The sequence below is a fragment of the Botrytis sinoallii genome (assembly GCF_014898435.1).
Source record: "Botrytis sinoallii strain Bc 23 chromosome Unknown BSIN_008, whole genome shotgun sequence".
NCBI lineage: Eukaryota > Fungi > Ascomycota > Leotiomycetes > Helotiales > Sclerotiniaceae > Botrytis > Botrytis sinoallii.
Window position 1 is genome coordinate 2,433,191 of NW_024066035.1, and position 20,478 is coordinate 2,453,668.

General features: G+C 42.1%; 9 protein-coding genes across 9 annotated transcripts; 3 read left to right on the plus strand and 6 right to left on the minus strand.

Moving 5' to 3' along the window:
* Positions 1-272: 272 nt before the first annotated feature.
* Positions 273-2,759, minus strand: EAF02_005665 (uncharacterized protein; the record flags this gene model as incomplete). The annotated part of the gene is made up of 4 exons (XM_038901713.1): positions 273-2,051; positions 2,101-2,351; positions 2,499-2,563; positions 2,617-2,759. The coding sequence occupies 4 exons, from the start codon at positions 2,757-2,759 to the stop codon at positions 273-275; spliced, it is 2,238 nt and encodes a 745-aa protein (XP_038759053.1).
* A 639-nt stretch (positions 2,760-3,398) lies between these two features.
* EAF02_005666 (uncharacterized protein) lies at positions 3,399-4,334 on the plus strand (the record flags this gene model as incomplete). The annotated part of the gene is made up of 1 exon (XM_038901714.1): positions 3,399-4,334. The coding sequence occupies one exon, from the start codon at positions 3,399-3,401 to the stop codon at positions 4,332-4,334; it is 936 nt and encodes a 311-aa protein (XP_038759054.1).
* Positions 4,335-5,320: 986 nt separating this feature from the next.
* On the minus strand, positions 5,321-6,727 carry EAF02_005667 (uncharacterized protein; the record flags this gene model as incomplete). The annotated part of the gene is made up of 2 exons (XM_038901715.1): positions 5,321-6,201; positions 6,277-6,727. The coding sequence occupies 2 exons, from the start codon at positions 6,725-6,727 to the stop codon at positions 5,321-5,323; spliced, it is 1,332 nt and encodes a 443-aa protein (XP_038759055.1).
* A 521-nt stretch (positions 6,728-7,248) lies between these two features.
* On the minus strand, positions 7,249-9,230 carry EAF02_005668 (uncharacterized protein). Its single transcript, XM_038901716.1, has 2 exons — positions 7,746-9,230; positions 7,249-7,685 (listed from the first exon to the last, which is right to left on the minus strand). The coding sequence occupies exons 1-2, from the start codon at positions 8,886-8,888 to the stop codon at positions 7,641-7,643; spliced, it is 1,188 nt and encodes a 395-aa protein (XP_038759056.1). The 5' UTR covers positions 8,889-9,230; the 3' UTR covers positions 7,249-7,640.
* A 15-nt stretch (positions 9,231-9,245) lies between these two features.
* On the minus strand, positions 9,246-11,609 carry EAF02_005669 (uncharacterized protein). Its single transcript, XM_038901717.1, has 4 exons — positions 11,412-11,609; positions 11,186-11,246; positions 10,247-11,133; positions 9,246-10,189 (listed from the first exon to the last, which is right to left on the minus strand). Exons 1-4 carry the CDS (start codon positions 11,568-11,570, stop codon positions 9,647-9,649), a joined length of 1,650 nt encoding a protein of 549 aa, XP_038759057.1. The 5' UTR covers positions 11,571-11,609; the 3' UTR covers positions 9,246-9,646.
* A 539-nt stretch (positions 11,610-12,148) lies between these two features.
* EAF02_005670 (uncharacterized protein) lies at positions 12,149-13,786 on the minus strand. Its single transcript, XM_038901718.1, has 2 exons — positions 13,493-13,786; positions 12,149-13,436 (listed from the first exon to the last, which is right to left on the minus strand). The coding sequence occupies exons 1-2, from the start codon at positions 13,634-13,636 to the stop codon at positions 12,219-12,221; spliced, it is 1,362 nt and encodes a 453-aa protein (XP_038759058.1). The 5' UTR covers positions 13,637-13,786; the 3' UTR covers positions 12,149-12,218.
* Positions 13,787-14,004: 218 nt separating this feature from the next.
* On the plus strand, positions 14,005-16,555 carry EAF02_005671 (uncharacterized protein). Its single transcript, XM_038901719.1, has 3 exons — positions 14,005-14,477; positions 14,632-14,905; positions 14,957-16,555. Exons 2-3 carry the CDS (start codon positions 14,698-14,700, stop codon positions 15,760-15,762), a joined length of 1,014 nt encoding a protein of 337 aa, XP_038759059.1. The 5' UTR covers positions 14,005-14,477; positions 14,632-14,697; the 3' UTR covers positions 15,763-16,555.
* A 1,279-nt stretch (positions 16,556-17,834) lies between these two features.
* On the plus strand, positions 17,835-18,623 carry EAF02_005672 (uncharacterized protein; the record flags this gene model as incomplete). The annotated part of the gene is made up of 4 exons (XM_038901720.1): positions 17,835-18,084; positions 18,172-18,318; positions 18,380-18,492; positions 18,573-18,623. The coding sequence occupies 4 exons, from the start codon at positions 17,835-17,837 to the stop codon at positions 18,621-18,623; spliced, it is 561 nt and encodes a 186-aa protein (XP_038759060.1).
* A 951-nt stretch (positions 18,624-19,574) lies between these two features.
* Positions 19,575-20,348, minus strand: EAF02_005673 (uncharacterized protein; the record flags this gene model as incomplete). The annotated part of the gene is made up of 1 exon (XM_038901721.1): positions 19,575-20,348. The coding sequence occupies one exon, from the start codon at positions 20,346-20,348 to the stop codon at positions 19,575-19,577; it is 774 nt and encodes a 257-aa protein (XP_038759061.1).
* Between the last annotated feature and the right edge of the window lie 130 nt (positions 20,349-20,478).

The window sequence follows — 20,478 nt, forward strand, 5'->3', positions numbered from 1 at the left end:
ATTCAAACAATAGATTCTGATCGCGATCATAATATTGGATTAGAAATTTTGGCAATTATGACGAATAAAAGTGAGTACGGAATCAGAAACATACTTACTCCGCAGACCCTCATGTGCTTGGCAACCCCCAGAAAGAGTAAATTAAGCATATAAATAGACATTTCATTGGTACGCTGGATGCTTTGAGCTCTTCCTCAGACTGATGGACCACGGGGTATAAATTTATCATCATATAATTGACTTTCCCATTCCTTCATATCTTCTTTGCAACCTCAATCTCTGCAGGCACAGTCCTCCTTCTCCCCACCTCTCCTCCATCCCTTCCACAAATTAGGACATCTCCATGCAATTTTTTGATTTGAACATCCTAGCAAGATCCCCCATAATCTCTCAACAGTATATCCTAAATGCGGTTTCTCTAAACTATCTTTCTCACCAAACATCTTCGAATTCCTTCCTTCTGGACCCAATTTCAATCTATCGTGAGCCCAGCCCCTACTCAGTGAAGGGTTTGAGAGAGCATCATCCAGAGTTTCCCAGATGTCTTTCCCAACTCCCCGAATGCGCGCCGCTGAAGCAATGAAATTGTTCCCATGTGTTAAGATCACTTTTTGGCATCTATAAGGCGTCTCGTCCTTTCCAGCAGGACGAGATGCAGACCACATACTCGGGATGAGTCTAAATGTATCATTCCAGCCACTTTTATCATAACATCCATAACAATCACATGTTTCCAGTTCTCCTAAGTTGAGGAATCCAGTCAATATATCCGAGTTCTCTGCTGCTGGTGGTAGCTGAGCAGGGTTGTAATAATCGAATAATCGGCGACCGATGAGATCAAAATCATCGATTGTATGTTGAGACGTGGTGATGAAAAGAGTTTGAGTAGGTAAATTGTCCCAATTCTTTAATATATGATGAAGGAAAACGCCAGATGGACCTCCAACATTTGGAAGAGGAAATATATCCCCGAAACCCACTTCAACTCGAATTTTCTTCACAATGTCTTCGGATGGATCTTTCGTATAGATCAAAACATCTGGCTTATGAGCCACAACAGCAGGCTGTGAACTCAAAATTCCTGTTACTATTCCTTTAATTGCAGGAATTGAGTCACCAGCTGAATGGGCGATTACAATTTGTAGACGATTTTTTGTTGCCGCTCTGTAGATTGTATCCAGGGATGGAGACTTGGGGCCTGTCCAAAATTTCTGGTTGTGGCGGATAGAGATTGTATCCATCCAGTAAAGTATCCCCATCGAACTCAGGATAGTGAATAAAATGGTGGTGGTCCAGAGTAATATGGGTTTATGCCATGTTGAGTAAAGTTTTCGAGCTGGTATTCCAGATTTTCGTCGTATGGTGTAGACAAAATTCACGAATTTGGGAATGTAGAGGCTTATTTCTTTTGGCCCCAGACTAATAAGGTAGATAAGCATGAACACAAAGATTTGAAATCCGTTCATTGTGTTTTCTTCCTTGAATGTACTCATGAGCATTAGTCCCAAAGATAGATGAACTGTCGCATCAATTGCGTCGGGAACATTTTCTTCGGTGGATTCATAGGGTGACTTCGAACCGATAGAAAGTGCCAATGTTGATCGTAAAGGAGTATTCCAAAGAATATGAGTCAATGCTCCGGGGGTCAGATTCTTCACAAAGGTCAGGAATTCCCAAGTCCGAAGAACCGAAAATGCCTCTCCGAAGTCTTCATATCTGTACGCAGCGAAAATAGTGACGAGCAAACATGGAGGTAATCCACCCCAAAGCATAAAATAGAGTGAGGCTCCATAAGAAGGATTTCTGGGAGATGGTACTTGATATCCAATCGCTGCTATCGTCCTTGCCAGACTGACGAGAAACACACCGAGTATGGCAAACTGAAATGATTCGATATTGAGTCGATAATCATTGTAGACAATCATTGAGGCAAGACAAACGATGCCGAGAGCCCAAACAACAATGGCTCTGTCAAAGCCTTGATCACGAGGAAGTAATCGTAAGTCATATGCTAGACTAAATAGTAAAGCATCGAACGCATATATGAGTATCTGTTGGAGTGTCAGAAAATGCGAACAGGAAAATGAAGAGTCTATTCACTAATAATGTAGCAAACACGGCCAAATTGTTGAAAAGCATGATCGCTTCCGCGTTGTATATTAAAGCGACCATCGAAATGAATACCGTGAGGCAGTATCTAGTAAGAACGAAAAGACTTTGCAAAAATGACGGACCGCGACTAGGGTTTAGATCCGGGACGCTCGTGAAGTAGTCGACAAAACTTGTCAAGACCGCGAAAATGCCCAAGCCAACGTATGCAGCGATTTGCAATAAAACGAGAAAACATATTGCTAATCACGAGTAAGTCATCTGATTGAGAAGGGTAGTTCTTCTGAATGAAGAGGGGGATTTGAATTAGGGAGGAGCAAAACTCACGGTATCCTAAAAAAGGACTGTCAGCATTGTTCAGGCAAAAAGAATTGAGTACAGAGTCATACGAAAATCCGCGATCAGAAGCCTCCTCGTCGTGAGTATAGACCAAATACTAAATCCTATCCAAATCCTGGATTGTTCACTTTAGCCCTATTCAAACAAACCTCAAGAGGATATACATACCAAGGATTTATGATTCGCCATTTTCGTCTCCATCTTCCATTCTCCGGGCGGATCGGAATTTTCTCTAATGCTTCTTCCTCATCCCTTCTCATAAGTTCATAATCATTACTGCCATCCCTTTCATCAAGTTCCCTTTCTTCCATTGCTGCTACTACCACTCCCAATATTGGAGGATTTGATACACATCGCCTAGAGACTGTGGTTTGTTTTGTTGTTGTTATTGATGGTGATGTAAATTAAATAAACTTTGGTCCCACCCACTATCTAGTGTATATCCTAGTAAAAATCAGTGGACGGACGGCTGGGTCTACTCTGTAGGACTGTAGAAGCAATTCGGAGAAAGATTTGATCAACAACCAGTGCAGTAAATGATACAAAATTCAATGTCTGGCTCTCGAACCCATTTCTAGGGACGCTTTGCTCAAGCCTTCAAAAGAAGAGTCGCTAGCAAGTCGCGATCAAGATTCAAGCTTCATCAAACGCGTAAGCTTCCAATCATTCTAGCTGGCCATTCACTATTGTTGCCCAGGTATTAAGAAACTAGACGTTACTGTGTGATGTAGGTACCTCTTCGACCTTCAATTTCTCTAGCAAGATTACATTTCATCACTAGAATATGGTAAATATGATTCGTGAATATTGGGTTGAGATGGGGATAATTTATTGTGATCACGTGATTCTAAGTCAATTTTGGAGTGCGTCCTGGCAAAAATTTCTCTTTCTCTAGATCACTCTCATCAACAACAAACAAAAGTTTCGATTACTTCCACAGAACTGAATCAATGGCTAAAGTAGCAAGACTACAAAGTCTACTTCCTCGATCACGAATTTTCCGAGAGGAAGATCCTTGGGCTCTTGTACGTTTCATGAAATGCGGACCTAGGAAGCAACCTCGTAATGAGGCAGAATGGGCCCATCACTTCCTGAAGAAAAGCTCTCGACTAGTTTTGACACTTGATATGAGCAGTGAAGCAACAGATTTTCGCAATCAACTCAAGGCAAAATATCTTCATCCATGGGGAGGTTTTCCGGATACCCGATTCGAACTTATAGATCCCTTACCTGACCGCCATTTTTATGTAAAGATGTACAAAGATACAATCAATGACTTTTGTGCAAGAGGTCCACCAGAATTTCCTGTCGGTCCAACATTGAACTTTTTTGTTTCCGAGCAATCTAGACTCTCTGGTCTAGTTGAGCATGTATACCCAAAAGAATCCATTCAGGGAAAGCGGGTTGTATCCAAGGAACCAACTGAGGGGCATTTCTTGATTGTGGCGAGTTTTCCCAGAGGATCGGTGGTTCACCTACTTCGTGATTATTTCATAAAGGAACTCGGCAAGTTTCCAAACGAGGAAGTCCAAAGAGTAATGAAGAACGTGGGAAAGGAAAAATTCAGAGTTCAAATGCCATTAGGATATTGTACACATATGGGAAAGCTGCGTGCTGAAGAAACAAAGGACGAAGTCGCGCGTGAATTTGTAGGAACTGAGGGTCTTCACTTGGGCACTGCTGTGAGTTTAAGTTTATGGCGCAAGCATTACGACGAAGATCCGGAAGATAAATGGGGTGATCCGGTGCTGGTGGATCAGGAATGTGTATATTCAAAAGCGCTTGAAGAAATATCAAAAAAGCCTTCATCCTCGTTTGTTTCTATCGCTCCCGAGAAACAGTTTATGAAGGAAACTCAGAAAGCGGCGATAGTACCTAAAGTTTGACGTCAAGCTCCAATATTTCGAATTGAAGGAAGGTTGGACTGTGGAGAGTTTGATTCGAAAAAGAAATTAAAAATGCGCAAATTCATCTAAGAATTTGCAGTTGTTCATCAAAGAGGAAAACTGAAGGAACGGCCTGCGGTGAGAAGTACTGTCTCTTAGTATAGGCAAGGTTCACTTGGGTAGGAGAGCGTTGTTGAAGGACCCGCTGCAAGAAACCACCCAAGTCATCTCGAATTTGTTACGTGAGCACGCTCGAAGGGAATTTCTGGCAAGTTATGGATTGTGTGAGAAGTTATGGGAGATGCAAAGCATAAGGGCATCACACAGAACGAAAAATTTTCCCTCGAGTAATCAAATACAATTAATCCAAGGGATATAACCACCGACGGTAGTGCAGGATTGAGTGTGAGACAGGCTATACATGTTTGGTTAGGACGTCAACATTTACTATGTTAGTCAGTGATGAGGCTAAGATGGTATAATACATGGACATAATTCTGATAGAAAACCATCTTCGGGAGATCAAGACCATTTCGAGAACTTAGTTGGCCAATATGTACATTATCCCTTCATAGATGAGCCCAAGGAATCTCGCAAGTTTAGGGGAGAGTGAGGATACCATATGATTGAAGTGTGAATCCAGTCAGATGCATACCCTCAGAGTACATTGTTTTTGTCTTGGTTCTACCAAATTGTCCGCAATCTGGTATTGGAACATTTCCAAAGCAATTTGATAGATGCCGTGTAATTTTACTAATTGTCCAATATCAAGTATAAGGGCGATGGATATCCTGAGGATAGAAACAATTACAATGCCCACGAAGTCGAGAACATTGGTACAGAAATTTGATGGCGGGAATGGAAACAGCAAGAAATCACCCGGTGGATCTATTATTACTGTATCATGAATCGTGTAAATTCTAAAATCTATGTCTTTTGACTCTTATCTATCCCACATATCTACCTAGTATACAAATATTAATCGCTCAGCAAACTCCATATGGTTGAGCCTCCTGGGTCCAATCAATAAACCCATACTCTTTATACTCTTTATTAGTAGCCATCTTTGCGCCCCAAACACCCATCTCTTTCTTGAAAATCTCTACATTCTTTTCAATGCTCAAATCAATAGGTTCCTGATCCTTTCCAACCTGTCTCATTTGAGTACCAGCCGCAATGTTAGTGAACAAGAAATCATTTTCATCCACAGCCATCTTCTTAGCACCAGTAACTCTTCCCTCCAAGATATCCTTTGGAAGTCTGAACTCTTGAGCTGCAGGTCGTCCAATACCAACACCATCAACGGTATCCAATGCGGAAACCATAGCACCAACAGTCTTGAATCCACCAGTAACATATGTCTTGGTCTTAGTCAAAGGCTTGACAATCTCCTCTGCGAATTCAATAAAGAAGTTCTCTCTCTTCTTGGTTGACTCGCGCTTGTGAACAAAAGCAGTTTCTTGGTATGTTCCACCGGAAAGTTCAACGTAATCAAATCTTGCACCCTCGAGTGCTTGACAAGCAGCCTTAGCATCTTCAGGTGTGAACCCATCTTCTTGGAATTCAACACTGTTCATCTTGATACCAACGATGAAGTCTGGCTTGACTCTCTTATGGATTTCATCTGCGATTTCTTGAATGATACGGAATCTGTTCTCGAGAGAGCCACCATATTTGTCGGTTCTCTTGTTTGTAGTCTTGGAGAGGAATTGAGCGAGGAGGTAACCGTGGGCACCGTGGAGTTGAATTCCATCAAAACCGGCTTTCTCGAGGTATTCCGCTGCGTGAGCGAACTTATCGATTATACTGTCGATATCCTCTTGGGTTGCTGGACGTGGCTTATTATAGGACAATCCCATAGCGTTTCCTGTACGATCATTCTTGTTAGTATAGACTCGACCAATACGTGAGATAACACTTGGGAAAAGCAGATGAAACAAACCTTCTAGCTGAACATCACTTGCAGAAATAGGATTTGGTTGAACCCTATTCTCGACCTGGCGTCCAGGATGACTGACTTGTGCAACCATTAAACTTCCGTGAGCTTTTCCTGCCTTTGCCATTGCTGCGAATCTTTCGAATCGTTCTCCTTCGAATGGAGCTTCTAGTGGAATAATTGGGTTACCCATAGCTTCCAAATGATCATATTCAATCATGACGTTTCCAGTCAAGATTTGTCCGTATTCTCCCTCGCCCCATCTCTTGTAGACATTGACGAGGTTTGTGGATGGAATTCCTCTAGATTTGAAGTCCTTTGGGTCCCATGATGATTGACGTTCACTCATAGCTCCCTTCAAAAATCGATTTCGTGCAACTTTGCCGGAAAATTCATATTTGAGAGGCTTTCCGAGAGGAGAAGCGTCAGAGCTGGATGATTCGTATCTGATAGACATCTTGCTAATATTTTATATGCTGATAGTATTGATTAAGTATGAAAGAATGTAATTTAAGCAAAAAAATACTTATCAAGTTCTTCGGGGGACTTTTTTATATTATGTCCCAGCATCGCTCTCAAACAGTAGTGCCGGAGCTCAAGTGGATACAAAATCGTGTACATTTCGAATCATGTATATTTCAAATCAGATTTGGATTTCTAATTGTACGGAGTATGGAGCATTTCCTCAGTTCCATTTAGACGCATAAAGGTAACTGACCAATCAAGAAAGGAAATGGGAGGGGCATTTGTAGAAAATGCCATGAAAATGACGGTTAAAGGGCCACATGAAGGTTGGAGCGGAATTTTTAACCCTTCGGCTTTTGGTGACAACATTTGGAACTAGCCTGTGGGTTTTCTCCACTATCACTAGTAATGGAAGTTTCTCGAGGGTCTTTCGGTGGCCAACTTTGCCTCGGATGATATTGTTGTACCGAATGCCTTCTGTCAGACTGTGTAGAATAAATTGACTGGAATTAAATGAAAAATGGAAACGGGGAACAAATATAAAAGGGGCTTTTCGCTTGAAGTCAGCACAAAGTGTCATCTACAAGATATCATCATAGATAATTGAAATTTCTGAACTTAAAATCCTTTCTATATTTGATCCAATGTCTTCATATCCAGTCCTTGAAAGAGATAAAATACATATGACATATAAATAAAATGATTCAGACTTTTCAGTGCATGATGCGTTCCATGTATCCCAAGTTGATTACCAATAAACGCCAATTTACACCGCCGTGATGTTCAGCTCAATGCGTAGCCCAAAGCCCATTACAAATCGAAATCTCATGCCGCTCGAGGGGAGGTGATTTTTATTGTTTCGCCATTTCGTTGGAAGATGGTAATGATGTCTCAAAATTGATTTATCATGACGCTTCGTTCATCTGAAGCATGTGTCCCATCTTCTCAATCTACAAAGTACGCATGTTAGATCAAATCCCATTTCACATACGCTTTAGAGTATAACATACCTTAGTTTTTAGATACCCACCTACCTCCTGACTGCGAATTCCACCAGTCTTTCCACTCCATGCCAAAGGAACCATGGCGACTCTCTCTTTTACCACCACTTCTCTATTTGGCCCCTCGACTGCTCGTATCTTATCCGGATTGTTCGTCAAAAGTTTGATTTCCTCAACTCCTAAATCTTTCAACATAGCAGTAGCCAATCCATAACTGCGAGCATCTGCCGGATGTCTCAGAAGTAAATTTGCTTCTACAGTATCAGATCCCAAATCCTGTAAATTGTATGCCTTCAGTTTCTCTCCCAAGCCAATACCTCTTCCCTCTTGTCGCAAATAGATTATAATCCCTCCCGCGGCTTTCCCAGACGAATCGGGTAAAGACATTAATCTTGCAGCTTCATCCAATTGCTCACCGCAATCGCATCTTGCAGACCACACAGTCTCTCCCGTGTAACACTCCGAATGAATTCTAACCAGTGGTGCCTCGGACTTGCCTTCTTGCTTTTCTCGATCCGTCGCCGAAGGAGGCATGCTACTTGTAGTGCGACCTGGAAATAATCTTCCCGTGTATGCCCCACGTATCAGCCTGTCCATTTCCGTTTCTCCTTCTCGTACGGCATCCAAGCTTTGACTTCGTATTTTGTTTCCGAATACTATGGCCAAATGCTCTTTATTATCCTCATCGTTTTGGTATAGGTGCAGGAACATTTCAGTTCCAGTAGTTGTAGGAATTCGTGCGCGAACTACACAGTTAACCTCTGGTAGTTTCTCTAACAGTTTTGGTTTTTTTGAACCACACCCTCCAGCTGGTGTACTCGAGTCTACAGGTACTGATCTTGCAGGACGATGTGCGAGAGATGAAGGTGTGGATGTGCCGGGTGTGGAAGGGGGTGTAAAGGCTGGCGAGACGAGATCGGGTAATGATTCATTGTGATCGGAAAGCTGCGAGGACGTATCATCACGATGAGTGAGAGAGAGATTAGATATATCGAGTTGATTTAAATCGAGTTCTGATATTGCGCGGGAGACTGGTATTGGGCGCGGTGAATAGAAGGGTGGGAGAGAGGGGACTTCGTCCGATGATTCATGAGGGGTATGGCTCCATTGTTGAGGGCGAGTAGAAGATGAGGTTGCATTGAGGTCCGGCATTTTGGATGTGAAATCTGATTTAGAAGACAGTAATTCTCATCAAGAGTAGAGGGTTCATAAAATCAAGGTATTATTAATGCTGTAATTATGATTGCTAGTGTATGATGAAGTTTGAATGTTGATTAATTGTGTGATCAAATGGACGAAGTGAGTGATAAGTTATAAAAAGTTCCGATACCCCGAGGTCGGGTCCAAATCATTGATAAAATTATGGGGCATGGGCTATCAATTATACTAAATTCTAGAAGGCTGACTGAAGGCTGAGTGAGCAAGAAGCATAATGTCGCCGGGAATTAATAAATGATTACCAATTTGTGTATTAGATATCAAATAATGACCGACAGCATTGAATTCAAATATATTGTTTATTTATACCTCTTGCTTTTTTTGATCTCGGATGTAAAGTATGATGAGGTCAGTTTGAAAAATATATCTAGTCTTTATTTGCCTGCTTCTCAGTGCTCACTCTCCATCCTTAATGATCCGGATCAAAGCGACTATTCCGAAACAACTCCGAGTTACCTGTGCCTTGTCAATACCGCAGAAATTCGGATGTACCGCATATCGTACGTTGCAGTATATTACACCTGGGTTTCCTCTACTCGAGACTCCATTGCAGCATGGTGAAATGAATTTTAATCGTGGAATTGTGGTGAATTGCCATATATTTTTAAGTCTTGTTCTCCGTGGTCTTTATTCTATCGAGGTATATCCATTATTCGTATGGCCACGAATTCCATTCGCCTCCACTCAAGCTTCTAATCTGAGCTCTTCACGCCGCTATGTAAATCAATCTTGCCATCGATTTCCGCTCTCTCCAAAGCACCAGGTTCTTCGGGATTTATACCCAAGCGCGCAGCAGCCTCAATCTCGACCATAGGTCCTACAAACCATTTCCTGGCCCAGACCAACCACGCTCCACAGGCCCCGATAGCAATAATTCCCACGGCCACTACGGTGTAGTTTACAGTTTGACTTGTTACCGGATTGGTCGTAGGGAGACAAAAGATCACTGTAATAAACCCTATCCAGGATACAGAAATGAAAGCGACTGGCTTTGAGAAGATTCCAAGATTGAATGGGCCTTTCCTAGCGTTGAACTCCTTTGAATAAATGAGACCGATGAGAATAGGGGTTCCGTATGATATGTACAGACCAATGGTCGCTATACTAGTCGCGGCAGCAAAAGCTACACTGGAGCCAAGAGATGGGAGTGCTAGGCAGAAAGCAAGAGTTGCTGCGAGCCAAACTGTTTGAATGGGAGATTGAAAACGATCATCGACTTTGTGAAAAAATTCCGGCTAATCTGTTGTTAGCGTTGACTAGTAGTTAATGAAAGAGCGGAAAGGAAAACTTACGATTCCACCGTCTCTAGCAAACGCAAACATCATTCTCGAGTTTGAAGTCATCGAAAAGAGCCCACAATGCCAGACACAAATCATGATCAGACACATTAACACAACCGCTCCATCGGTTCCAAATATATCAACAAAAATTTGAATAACCGGTTGACCATAATCACTTGCAATTGTGTTATCAAAGTCTTGAATACTGAATAAGAAGCTCAATATAACGAAGAATCCGAAAAGGGCCGAGAACCCAACAGAAGAAATAACACCAATGGGTGCACTCCAAGACGCATTTCGAGTCTCTTCAGACAAGTGGGCTGATGCGTCAAACCCAGTGAGCGTGTATTGAGCCATGAGAACACCACAGCAAGCCACATATGCTGGAGATGCTCTAACACTCCATCCTGGACTTGGATCTACACCTGTTCCGTCGTAGAATTTGGCGAAAACAAACTTGGCGCTTTGATGTGTAGGAGCTTTTGCCAGAACAGCAATAGCTATCGCAGTTACGCCCAATGAGTGAAGTGCGATGGATGTGTTGTTTAGGTATCTCAATACATGAACACCAAAGGTATTGACGATGCCATGAGAAATGAGAACAGCTGCATATATGCCAATTGTTCTTGGGGCACTTGGAACATATGATGATTTAATTGTCGCAGTTGTTGAGATGAGACCTGCGAGGCCGAAACTAATTCCTGTAGTGACAGCAACTTGACCGAGGAAGTTAAACCAACCAGTAATCCAACTAGCAAACGCCGAATGATTTCTCGGCGCAAGAAGGGCTGCCCAATAATATGGTCCACCAGCTGTAGGTATAGCAGAGACAATTTCTGCCATGCTCAAAGCGATCATGAAAGTAAATACGGATACAATTATCCATCCAACAGACATAACTGATTGTGTCAGAAATTTACAACGCAGAATAAGAGTATAGGAAACACATACCTCCAGGACCACCGGTGATCAAGCCATAAGAAAATAGTGTCGTTATCCCAGTGATGATAGACTAAAGCGATATTAGCAAGACTTCCCGTAAGACGAAAAGGTCGTTTGCAGTATTGATGATGCTTCACATAACAACGCTTGACAATGAATTTATAGAGCCATGTTCGGTCTCGTACTTTGCCATATCAGAGACCCAACTCGCATGTCTAGACAAAATACAACTTACAATGATACTGAAAGAAATTCCAAAGTTGTGCATAAGACCCCAGTCTCTCCTCAATTCCTGTTTGTATCCAAACTCTGCCAATTCTTGTTCATCATGTTGGTCTACCCGGGACACTCTGGAAGCTTGTCTTCCAATCGAAAGTTCTGGATCAACTTCCATTGCGCTTCAAAGACGCATGAACTTAAAATTACAAAAGCTTTCTGAAGAAGACAAATTCTTTGCTTTGATGAACAAATGACTAGTATAAAGACTCTACATGTAATTCTAGACGGCATCGCCGAGTCCTTATGCACCTGCCAGCATTACACGTTGACTGATTGTGGCCCTGTCAGCCTCCCGATAAGAAGCTCTGGGGAGTTCATTTGGCTAATTCATGATTGGTCAATTTGGGGGAGGTATTGACTTAGCGATAGTGAACGATAGGAGGATGGGAGAATCAAGTTAAGCTTGCAAGCCCCCGGTCGTGAGAAATGATCCAAGCTTATGATTGATTATGAGTCTTGACTAACAACATGAACTTAAAGGGTGGGATAAGGATTGTGGACATAGATGAAAGTGAGAGCTGAGAAGAGATAAAGTCATACATTTGAGATTGTGACGAAGATTAGGAAGATGTTGAGTTTGAAACTTAGATGGGACCCTCAGGAATCACTCACAGGACTTACTATCGGTCGGATCAAATCGCCTGAAGAGGAATGGCTTTATGATGTCCATAAATCGCAGAAAGACTTCCAAACATGCAAGGAGAAAAACCTTATTTCATTCATGAATTCGTTACTTGGATATATCCGTCCTCTCAATTAAGCTTTAGAGCTTCTCTTTTCCATCCGCATCTTCTTTGCCTTGCAATTCACAGAATGCCTTGAATGTGGTAAATTCTTCATCCTCGGCTTCAAGTATTACCTCTGCTGTAGCTCCAACAAAGTAGACATACCCAGGTTTAACTTCCTCGACCTTAGGTCCGACACTAATCTTACCATTTCCAGTCGTGCAAATGAATATGCTAGGGCCGACAATCTGTTCGAATGTTGCTTTTGCTCCCTTCTTCTTAAGATCGGTTTTCACCACACTGAACTCTGCAATAGGTGGATCATAGAGTGTCGCTGATGATCCAGAAGAGTATGCAGTCGCATTGAGAGTGGCATATGGATAATCCACTGGTTCCATCTTTTGTTCAGAGATAGGCGCATATGAGTAAGTCAACATCGAAGTCAAAGTATCGACGTCCTTGAATTTCGGTGTGAAACCAGCTCGAACTACATTATCGGATGCAGCCATACATTCAATGATATCGCCACTCAGGTATGCATGGATATCATCTGCCTTCAAAAACATTGCTTCTCCAACTTCGAGTTTGACGTAGTTCAAGAAGAACTGTACGAATAGTCCAATGTCCCCGGGAAACTGTTTGTTCAATCTGATAACAAGATCTGCGAGTTCCTTTCCTTCATTTGAAGGGCCCCCTCCTCCAGCGAAATTATCCCCTTCTTCTTCCGCTGAAGCAACTAATTCCTTACTAGCGTCCTCAACATCTTCTTTCTTTGCATTCATCAATGCAGTAAAAACTTTTTGCAGCGCTTTCTTATTCTTTGCCTCGTCCTCTGATTTATCTGATGTTTCTTGTCCCTTGACAGCAGACTGGTAATCTTCCGCTTCAGACTCCCCAACTAATTTCTTCAATGATGGAATTGTTGAGAGGAAATGCGAAATTTCTGCAAGAGGTCTAAATCCGCAGAGTCCATCAAAAGGTGTAATGGCAATTGTCATTTCAGGTTTGTGATTATCATCTGGGTAGTTTTTGCTGTCCTTTTGATGTAATTGCTCCGCAAGTGTCTTATTTGGATGCGCTTGAATGCTGAGTGCTTTTCCTATCGAAAGTACTTTGAATAGGAATGGTAACTTTTCGCCGAATTTATCACTGACATCTTTAGATAAGAGTGCTTGGTTGTCTTGAATGAGATCGAGGAGCGTTCGTTTTGTGGTAAGGTCCTTGGAAGGATTTGAAGGATGTGTTCCCATCCACAACTATGAAGATAGAATGAGTTATAAGATTATGTACATGAACATGAAGCATTACTTACTTCAGCATATGGCTTCTCTTCTTGAATAGAAAAATCATCGGCAGGTGTAGCAGCAGCAAATTTTGCAGCCGCTGAATCACTTCCCACCTTACCCCAATCATAGCTATTGACTCCGCATTGAAGCCTGATTAATGGAACTTGCATTTTGGCTCTGGGGAGAGGAATTGATGAGAGTAGATTGTTTGATCCGTTGTATAAGATATCTGACAAATCGGTTCTTCTTTTCTTCGTTCTAATAATTGACAGTGATACTGGCCAAATATTGTTGAAGAAGAGTATGGAGGATGTATTTCAGAATAGTTCTGTTCAACATAGCTTGCACGTCACCCAACGAGCCAACTTCAATCGACCCCGCGCTAACTCCACCAACCAATTATTATAGGATGATTGACAAGGCTGATGTAAATGCTGATCTCAAGCATGATCTAGTAGGTACCACTAATAATTCCCTATCGATTTTCTTCTACTCCATACATACCATACATACTTACATACCTACCTAGGCACATACACACCTACATAATCCTACTTGGGTACCTGGGCAGCTATATATCTATCAGCATTTGTATTTGTATTTGTATTCTGTGCTAGCGTCTCCTATTATTGTTAATATTTTGTGGCATTCCGACCAATCGAAAGAAAGGATTTACCTAATCATTAACAAGTTCCTTTAATATCTCTACTCCAGTATTCGTTTACTAGGGTCCTATCTCCTCCTACCCCGAACTTAAAGCCTCGTACTACCTAGTATCCTTCATTCACAACATTCAACGCCCATTTCTACCATTTCCTCCATAACTACCTACCCTCTACATTACTTTATCACACCATTCATCCCCTCTTTCCGCCCCTTGTTGATGCGTTTTCAATCACTTACCATATTTAACTTTCAATTCAATTTCGATTTGTAGCTTCCATTACACGATCAGACGCTCGACTTATTCCTCATTTGAAGTAGGTGCGGGTCAGAATACCCACAACCCAAGTAAGTCACCACGATCCTGGATGTTTGGTTTCTATTTTCTTCTTAGAAAATGTACAAAGTCGGGATGACATGTTTACATTTCTTTACTTTTGATCATTATTTTCTTGGTTCATTGTTATTCACTCTGAGATTCCCTTGCTAAAATATGTCTAAGCAAGATAGAAAAAGCCGGACCCTGATCGATGAACTTAAGTTGACAGACGGGTACCACGAGAAAATAATGTCTGCCTCAACTGCTGGTCGACGTCAAGCGCGTGGTGGAGTTCGCTCTGGAACACATGAGAGGGGTGAAGAAATAGCCTTATGGACCGAGATCACTCAAGCTCTAGCCAAAATCAAAGCAGAAGAGAAAATCTTTGAAGCAAATATCCCGGAAGCCATCATCTCTAAAGAAACCGCTATAGCTGAGCAGATAAAGAATGGTTTACGTGAGTATGGATTCTGATTTGCAACGATGTTTGGTGTTGATGAAATTTAAGCACCTGCCATGGCCGCAATAGAAGAGCTCGACATACAAATTCGAGAAGGCGTGAAAGTCTCCGAGTCTACAGCAGTAGCCCTACGACAAACCATTGAAAAACTGTCGATTCTTTTAGCCTTGATCAAAGGCAACGAAGCAGAGCGAGGTTCCAATTCCCGCGAATCTCATGGAAGATCAAGTGTTACCGACGATGTAGGATCTACCGACTCTCCTGTTCCTTCTCCGGCAGAAAACAAGCATGTTCGAAAGATGGGAAATGGTAGAACCAGCAGTTTACCGCCGAAGGGAAAAGATATCTCTAGGAAGTCTGAGAACGAAGAGCCCAGTACTAGTACTAATACTGGTGGTACTGGTGGTACCAATAATAATAATACATCTACAACTTCTGGTACTAGTGGCACAAAGAAAATCGAATTCTCCAAGGGACAAGAGGTGGCATTCAAGCCGAGACCCGGTTCTCCCTTTACAGAGATGGATTGGATTCAAGGAAAGGTTGCAAAAGTTATTGGTGACGGCAAGAGTCGCAGATACAGGGTTGAAGATGTGGCTCCTGATGAAGGGAATAAATCCTCAATTCTTACCTCCGCGTCTTCTATGTGCCCAATTCCACCAGATGACGCCATTCTTGGACCCTACGAAGTTGGAAAGCGTGTCCTCGCTCTTTATCCCGAGACAACCACATTTTACCGAGCGGAAGTCAAAGCAATGCTTGATGATGGCAATAGAGTTAGGTTGATATTTGACGGAGATGAGGATTCTACAAAGGAAGTCGAACGGCGATTTGTTCTTGATCATTCAGGTTAGGAGTATAGGAATTCTTTTTCTTTAAAGGACGGACTAAAGAGGCATTGGTGGGTTGTTTGGCGTTACTTCTTTTCCCCTCTTCTCTGGAGCTCTGTTGGTACAGGAGTATTGGAATAAGGATACCCCCAAAAGCATTTGACAGTTGATATCTTACATGGGATAGATGGAGTTTATGGTGGCTATATCATTACTCTCAACAAATGTGGTGTACAGGACACAAGTATGTTGTAACTGGGCGTTTTGTTCTTTTAGATGACGGAGAGGGCCATCCGGTGTTCGAAAAGTGCAACACAATGTACCCTTCTCTTCGACACTGAAGTGGATAAAATTAATTCAAGTGGCAATTTCAAAGGGTCTAATATTTCATGTCTCAATTTTCGGAAAGCAGCGAAACTGTGCCCCTCATCCACATGTTTTAGATATCCGGTACTCAATTTAGAGTACCATCCGAATAGCCTCATCAAGCCGGGGTGATTTCGATACTTAAGATAGACGTTATTGTGTAATAGAGAGGAACACTGCCATACGCTTAGACAATTGTATCTCGTTTATACACTCATTACGGAGTAAACGTGTGTTCCCTCGGTCGACTTCAACACATTGTACCCCTTCCAAATTTGGTTCATCTCATAATAATATCCGACAATATGGCCTCCAAATTTGAGGTTCGAGCCATCTTCATTCGTCTGTGAGTTTGTTTAGGTAGTGTAAAGGGAATATAGCCAGAAAGCTTCATCAGTTCATTGACAGATTTAACTGATGATGGCTGATATGGAGGAGAGGGCGATATAAGTAATTTTGAGAACTGAGTGATTACTCATCACCTTCTGACGCACGTCCCTACCGAGCCTGCGTATTTAATTTACATTTCCCCTTAAAATAAAAAACAAAATGGGGATTGGGCTTGATGGCTGAAAATGGACGATGGCTGATGGATCAATCATGAAAGTATTTCGAGTACGGAGTAGGTGGGGAGGAGCAATAACAATAATGATAATAATACTAACAATAATAATAAAAGCATCTCTTTAAATAAGTCAAATTTTCAATCTTCAGATCTTATTAAAGTTATTAGTTCTTGGTCCTAATTAGTCCTGTCCTCAGTGTGCCCAGGTGTTCAGTGTTCAGTCACCTACCTACCCACCTACCCACCTACCCACCTACCCAGTCATTTCCCATATCCGTATCAACACTTCCATCATTTGATCATCTCTTTTATTAATTGAACCTATCACTGCTCACTGCTCGCGACTCTACTTTAATTAATCTCTAACATTGGTGATATTCGTTTCAACCTCAAAGTTCAAAGATACCATACCTCATTACCTTTTGACCTTTTCCCTTTTCCCTTTTCCCTTTCCCACTGATCTGATTGCTTTTTCCATTGTTTGATTCTTCCGTTTCAAATCTACCCGGCGGAGCGATAAGGTTAATACCGGGAAAGAAAATCACTTCGAATATCAGAGACCTTGAACATTTTATACTTTGGATTCTCCTATCCCTTCTTATTACCCTGTTCCTCTACCTCTACCTCGACAGAGCATACCTCGACAAGGTAATCTCTCCTTTCAATTAAAAGCAAAGATACTGGCACCACAAGTGTTCTCGCGATTAATTGTTAGCCGCTTCTTCTCATCATTACGCGACTTTGCTAACTCGTACCTCCTCCATCCCTAAAGGTTCTCTCCTCCACCTTTAATTAGAGCCCATAGCCATAGAAGAGACCAAGCCACAATCCTTTGAGACTCAACTCCCTCTCCTCTCCCCTTCTTCATCAACCATCAATCATCATTTCAGCCTCGCCTTGTAATAAGAGCCAAAAAAAATTGGACCATCTTTTTTTCAATTCATTTGGTCTGGTCTACCCTGATCCGATTATCTTTGCATTGGAACTTTATCATCCTCTTCCATCGATCCACCGTCACTCCTTTCCAAACATTATTTTACACGCATATCATCTAGCAAAACCTCACAGGTCCTTTTAGTCGCCTCTAACTCTGTGCCGTTAATCGAATTGCCCATACTTCAATTAATATCGTACATATCATACGCACATCTCAAATTCTGTCAATATGGGAGGAGCTATTTCTAAAATGATGGGCAAGATCTTCGGATCCAAGGAAATGCGCCTGTTGATGTTGGGTCTCGATGCTGCTGGAAAGACAACTATTCTCTACAAATTGAAGTTGGGTCAAGATGTTACTACAATTCCTACTGTTGGATTCAACGTTGAGACGGTGACATACAAGAATGTCAAATTTAATGTCTGGGATGTCGGTGGACAAGATAAGATCAGACCTCTATGGAGACATTACTTCAGTGGTATGTACTCGATTATCTGCCAAGTATCTTTTTGACTTGATATACACGAGTAGGAGCAAATTCTAACAGAAATTTGTCGAAAAATAGGTACTCAAGGACTTATCTTTGTGATCGATTCCAGTGACAGAGCACGCATAGCAGAGGCACAACAAGAGTTACATCGCATTATCAACGACAGAGAAATGCAAGATTCATTACTCCTAGTCTTCGCGAACAAGCAGGATATTGCAGGAGGTGGGTGATACAGTTCAATGGTTACAACCTTATTGCAAGTGAGAAGCTGACAATCGAGAAGCTATGAAGCCACCCGAGGTCACAGAACAACTTAAGTTGAACGAATTGAGAAACAAGGTTTGGTTCGTGGTACCAAGTTGTGCCACTACCGGCGAGGGGTTAATGGAAGGACTGGTATGTGTTCTATTTCTTCATGCAATGCATCAATTGCACATCGCAGATGATTTTGTGACTATGCTGACGTTGAGACTTAGGCTTGGCTCTCAAAAACAATTGAAGGAAGACCTGCTCCACAAACGAAATAATAGTGCCGTTGACTATCCAACCCAGGACGTATAATATCATTTCTCAACAATCAGATTTCACCACCCCTTTATACCTCAGTCTACACGATATATCCTCCTCCTACGAACATGTCCCTACACGAAATATACATACCTAGACAGAATAATTGGCTCTCAGTAGCATGTCATATCGATTCACCGGAGTCACATCTACTCGTTCACGACGTTCAACTCCATAACGGCCCCTTATTACTGTCATCTTGTCATTTCCACCAGCCTATCTTCGGTTACATCTCGTACCATCCTCTAATCTCAGGATTTCCTCATATCTCTCTTTGTTAATTTCTGACTTGCGCATGCAACAATGCGCACTTCTTGCGTTTTTTTTTTATGGTGAGGTTGTTCATATGTATGTTACCTACGGGGATGGCGGCGATACCAATAGTTTTCTTTATCCTTTAATTCACTATTGATTCTTTCTTGTTTTCATTCTTCCATCAGGTGGCGCGACGTGGAGAGACAGGTTTGAGGTTTCTACTCAAGATAGGGGAAACTGGAACGATAGGAGGAAAGGAAAACAAAAAGGTTGTAATATTAAGCGAGTGACGAAGAGGTTTGGGACACGGGAATGGCAAGGCAGGGCGGAGCTGAACTGAGACCATGAGGGAAGTAAAAAAAATTACCATCATACCTACAAAAATGAAAACCTTGTAATTCTAGCTATTGTACAGATACCAAATTTTCGAATTTTGCGCAGTGACTTTCGATCGGACTTGTGGTCAGAATTTCATCAAGGCCGCAATTTCAAGTGCTCTAGTTGTTGCGGATGAGATGTTCGTCTATATTCTATGCTGTCGATATCTGTATTTCACAAAAGCAAACCACCTGAACTCCGTTCGCCGCCGTTCGCCGCCATACTCATTTCCCAATTCCGACCTGTACCCATTCTATATACAGTCAACGAGAGACCATTCAAAATCCACAAGACAGTCCACAAGGACCCTTACATCTAAAAATCGGCATCCTCACTCCACTCCCATCGGCCAATATTGTTCCCCCAAATCTCTCACCTCCAAACGACCACGATTTTGCCCACCCTAAACCGCTATTTCTTTTGCGGGCCCTTTCTCGCTCCTTGGCCTTCTCTTTCTCCTCTCTTGCTTCTGTTCTCTTAGCCGATCCTCGTTCTTGCCAGGATTTAGTTGGCTTCTTGTTGTCGGGGTCTTTGGCTGATGCAGAGGTTTTCTGCTTCTGCTTCTGCTTTTCCTTCTTCTTCTCTTTCTTTGAGTAGTCTTCAGGGTCGAGGAATGGATCAGTCCTGTTTTCACCATCATTGAAAGAATTGGACCGGTAATCATAGTCATCATCAACTTCGATTTCATCGCCATTGTTGTTGTTCGTTCCGAAGAAAGAAAAAGAAGGAAAGGAGAAGCGCTTTCTTTGGTCACTCGCAGGTTTTGTGGATTTCTCAGCTGCATCGTAAATGTTGTCTGTGCTATTTGTTGGCGAATATGTATTGTGATTTGTTGCAAAGAAAGTGCCGGATGTACGAGGAGGTGGAGAACTAGATTGTCGTGGTTGTGGTTTTACAGTCTCGTAACCTGTAGGTTGATTGGATGCAAAGAATGGAAATGACCATCGTGATTTCTCCTTGGCTTCGGCTTTCTTGGCTTCTGTTTCTTCGTAAATTGGATTGTAGCGAGCATGAGAAGACGACGTTCGAGTGAAGGTGTAGGGCCGACGCATTTTGAAAGCTTGAGATGCGATTTAGAAGAGATGATGCAGATTGGAATGCTATGTTGAGCCCGATTCCTTCAAAAAGTTACGGGCATCTAGAATGGTCGTCTTGAGGGATTGACTGCCACCAACTGGGGAA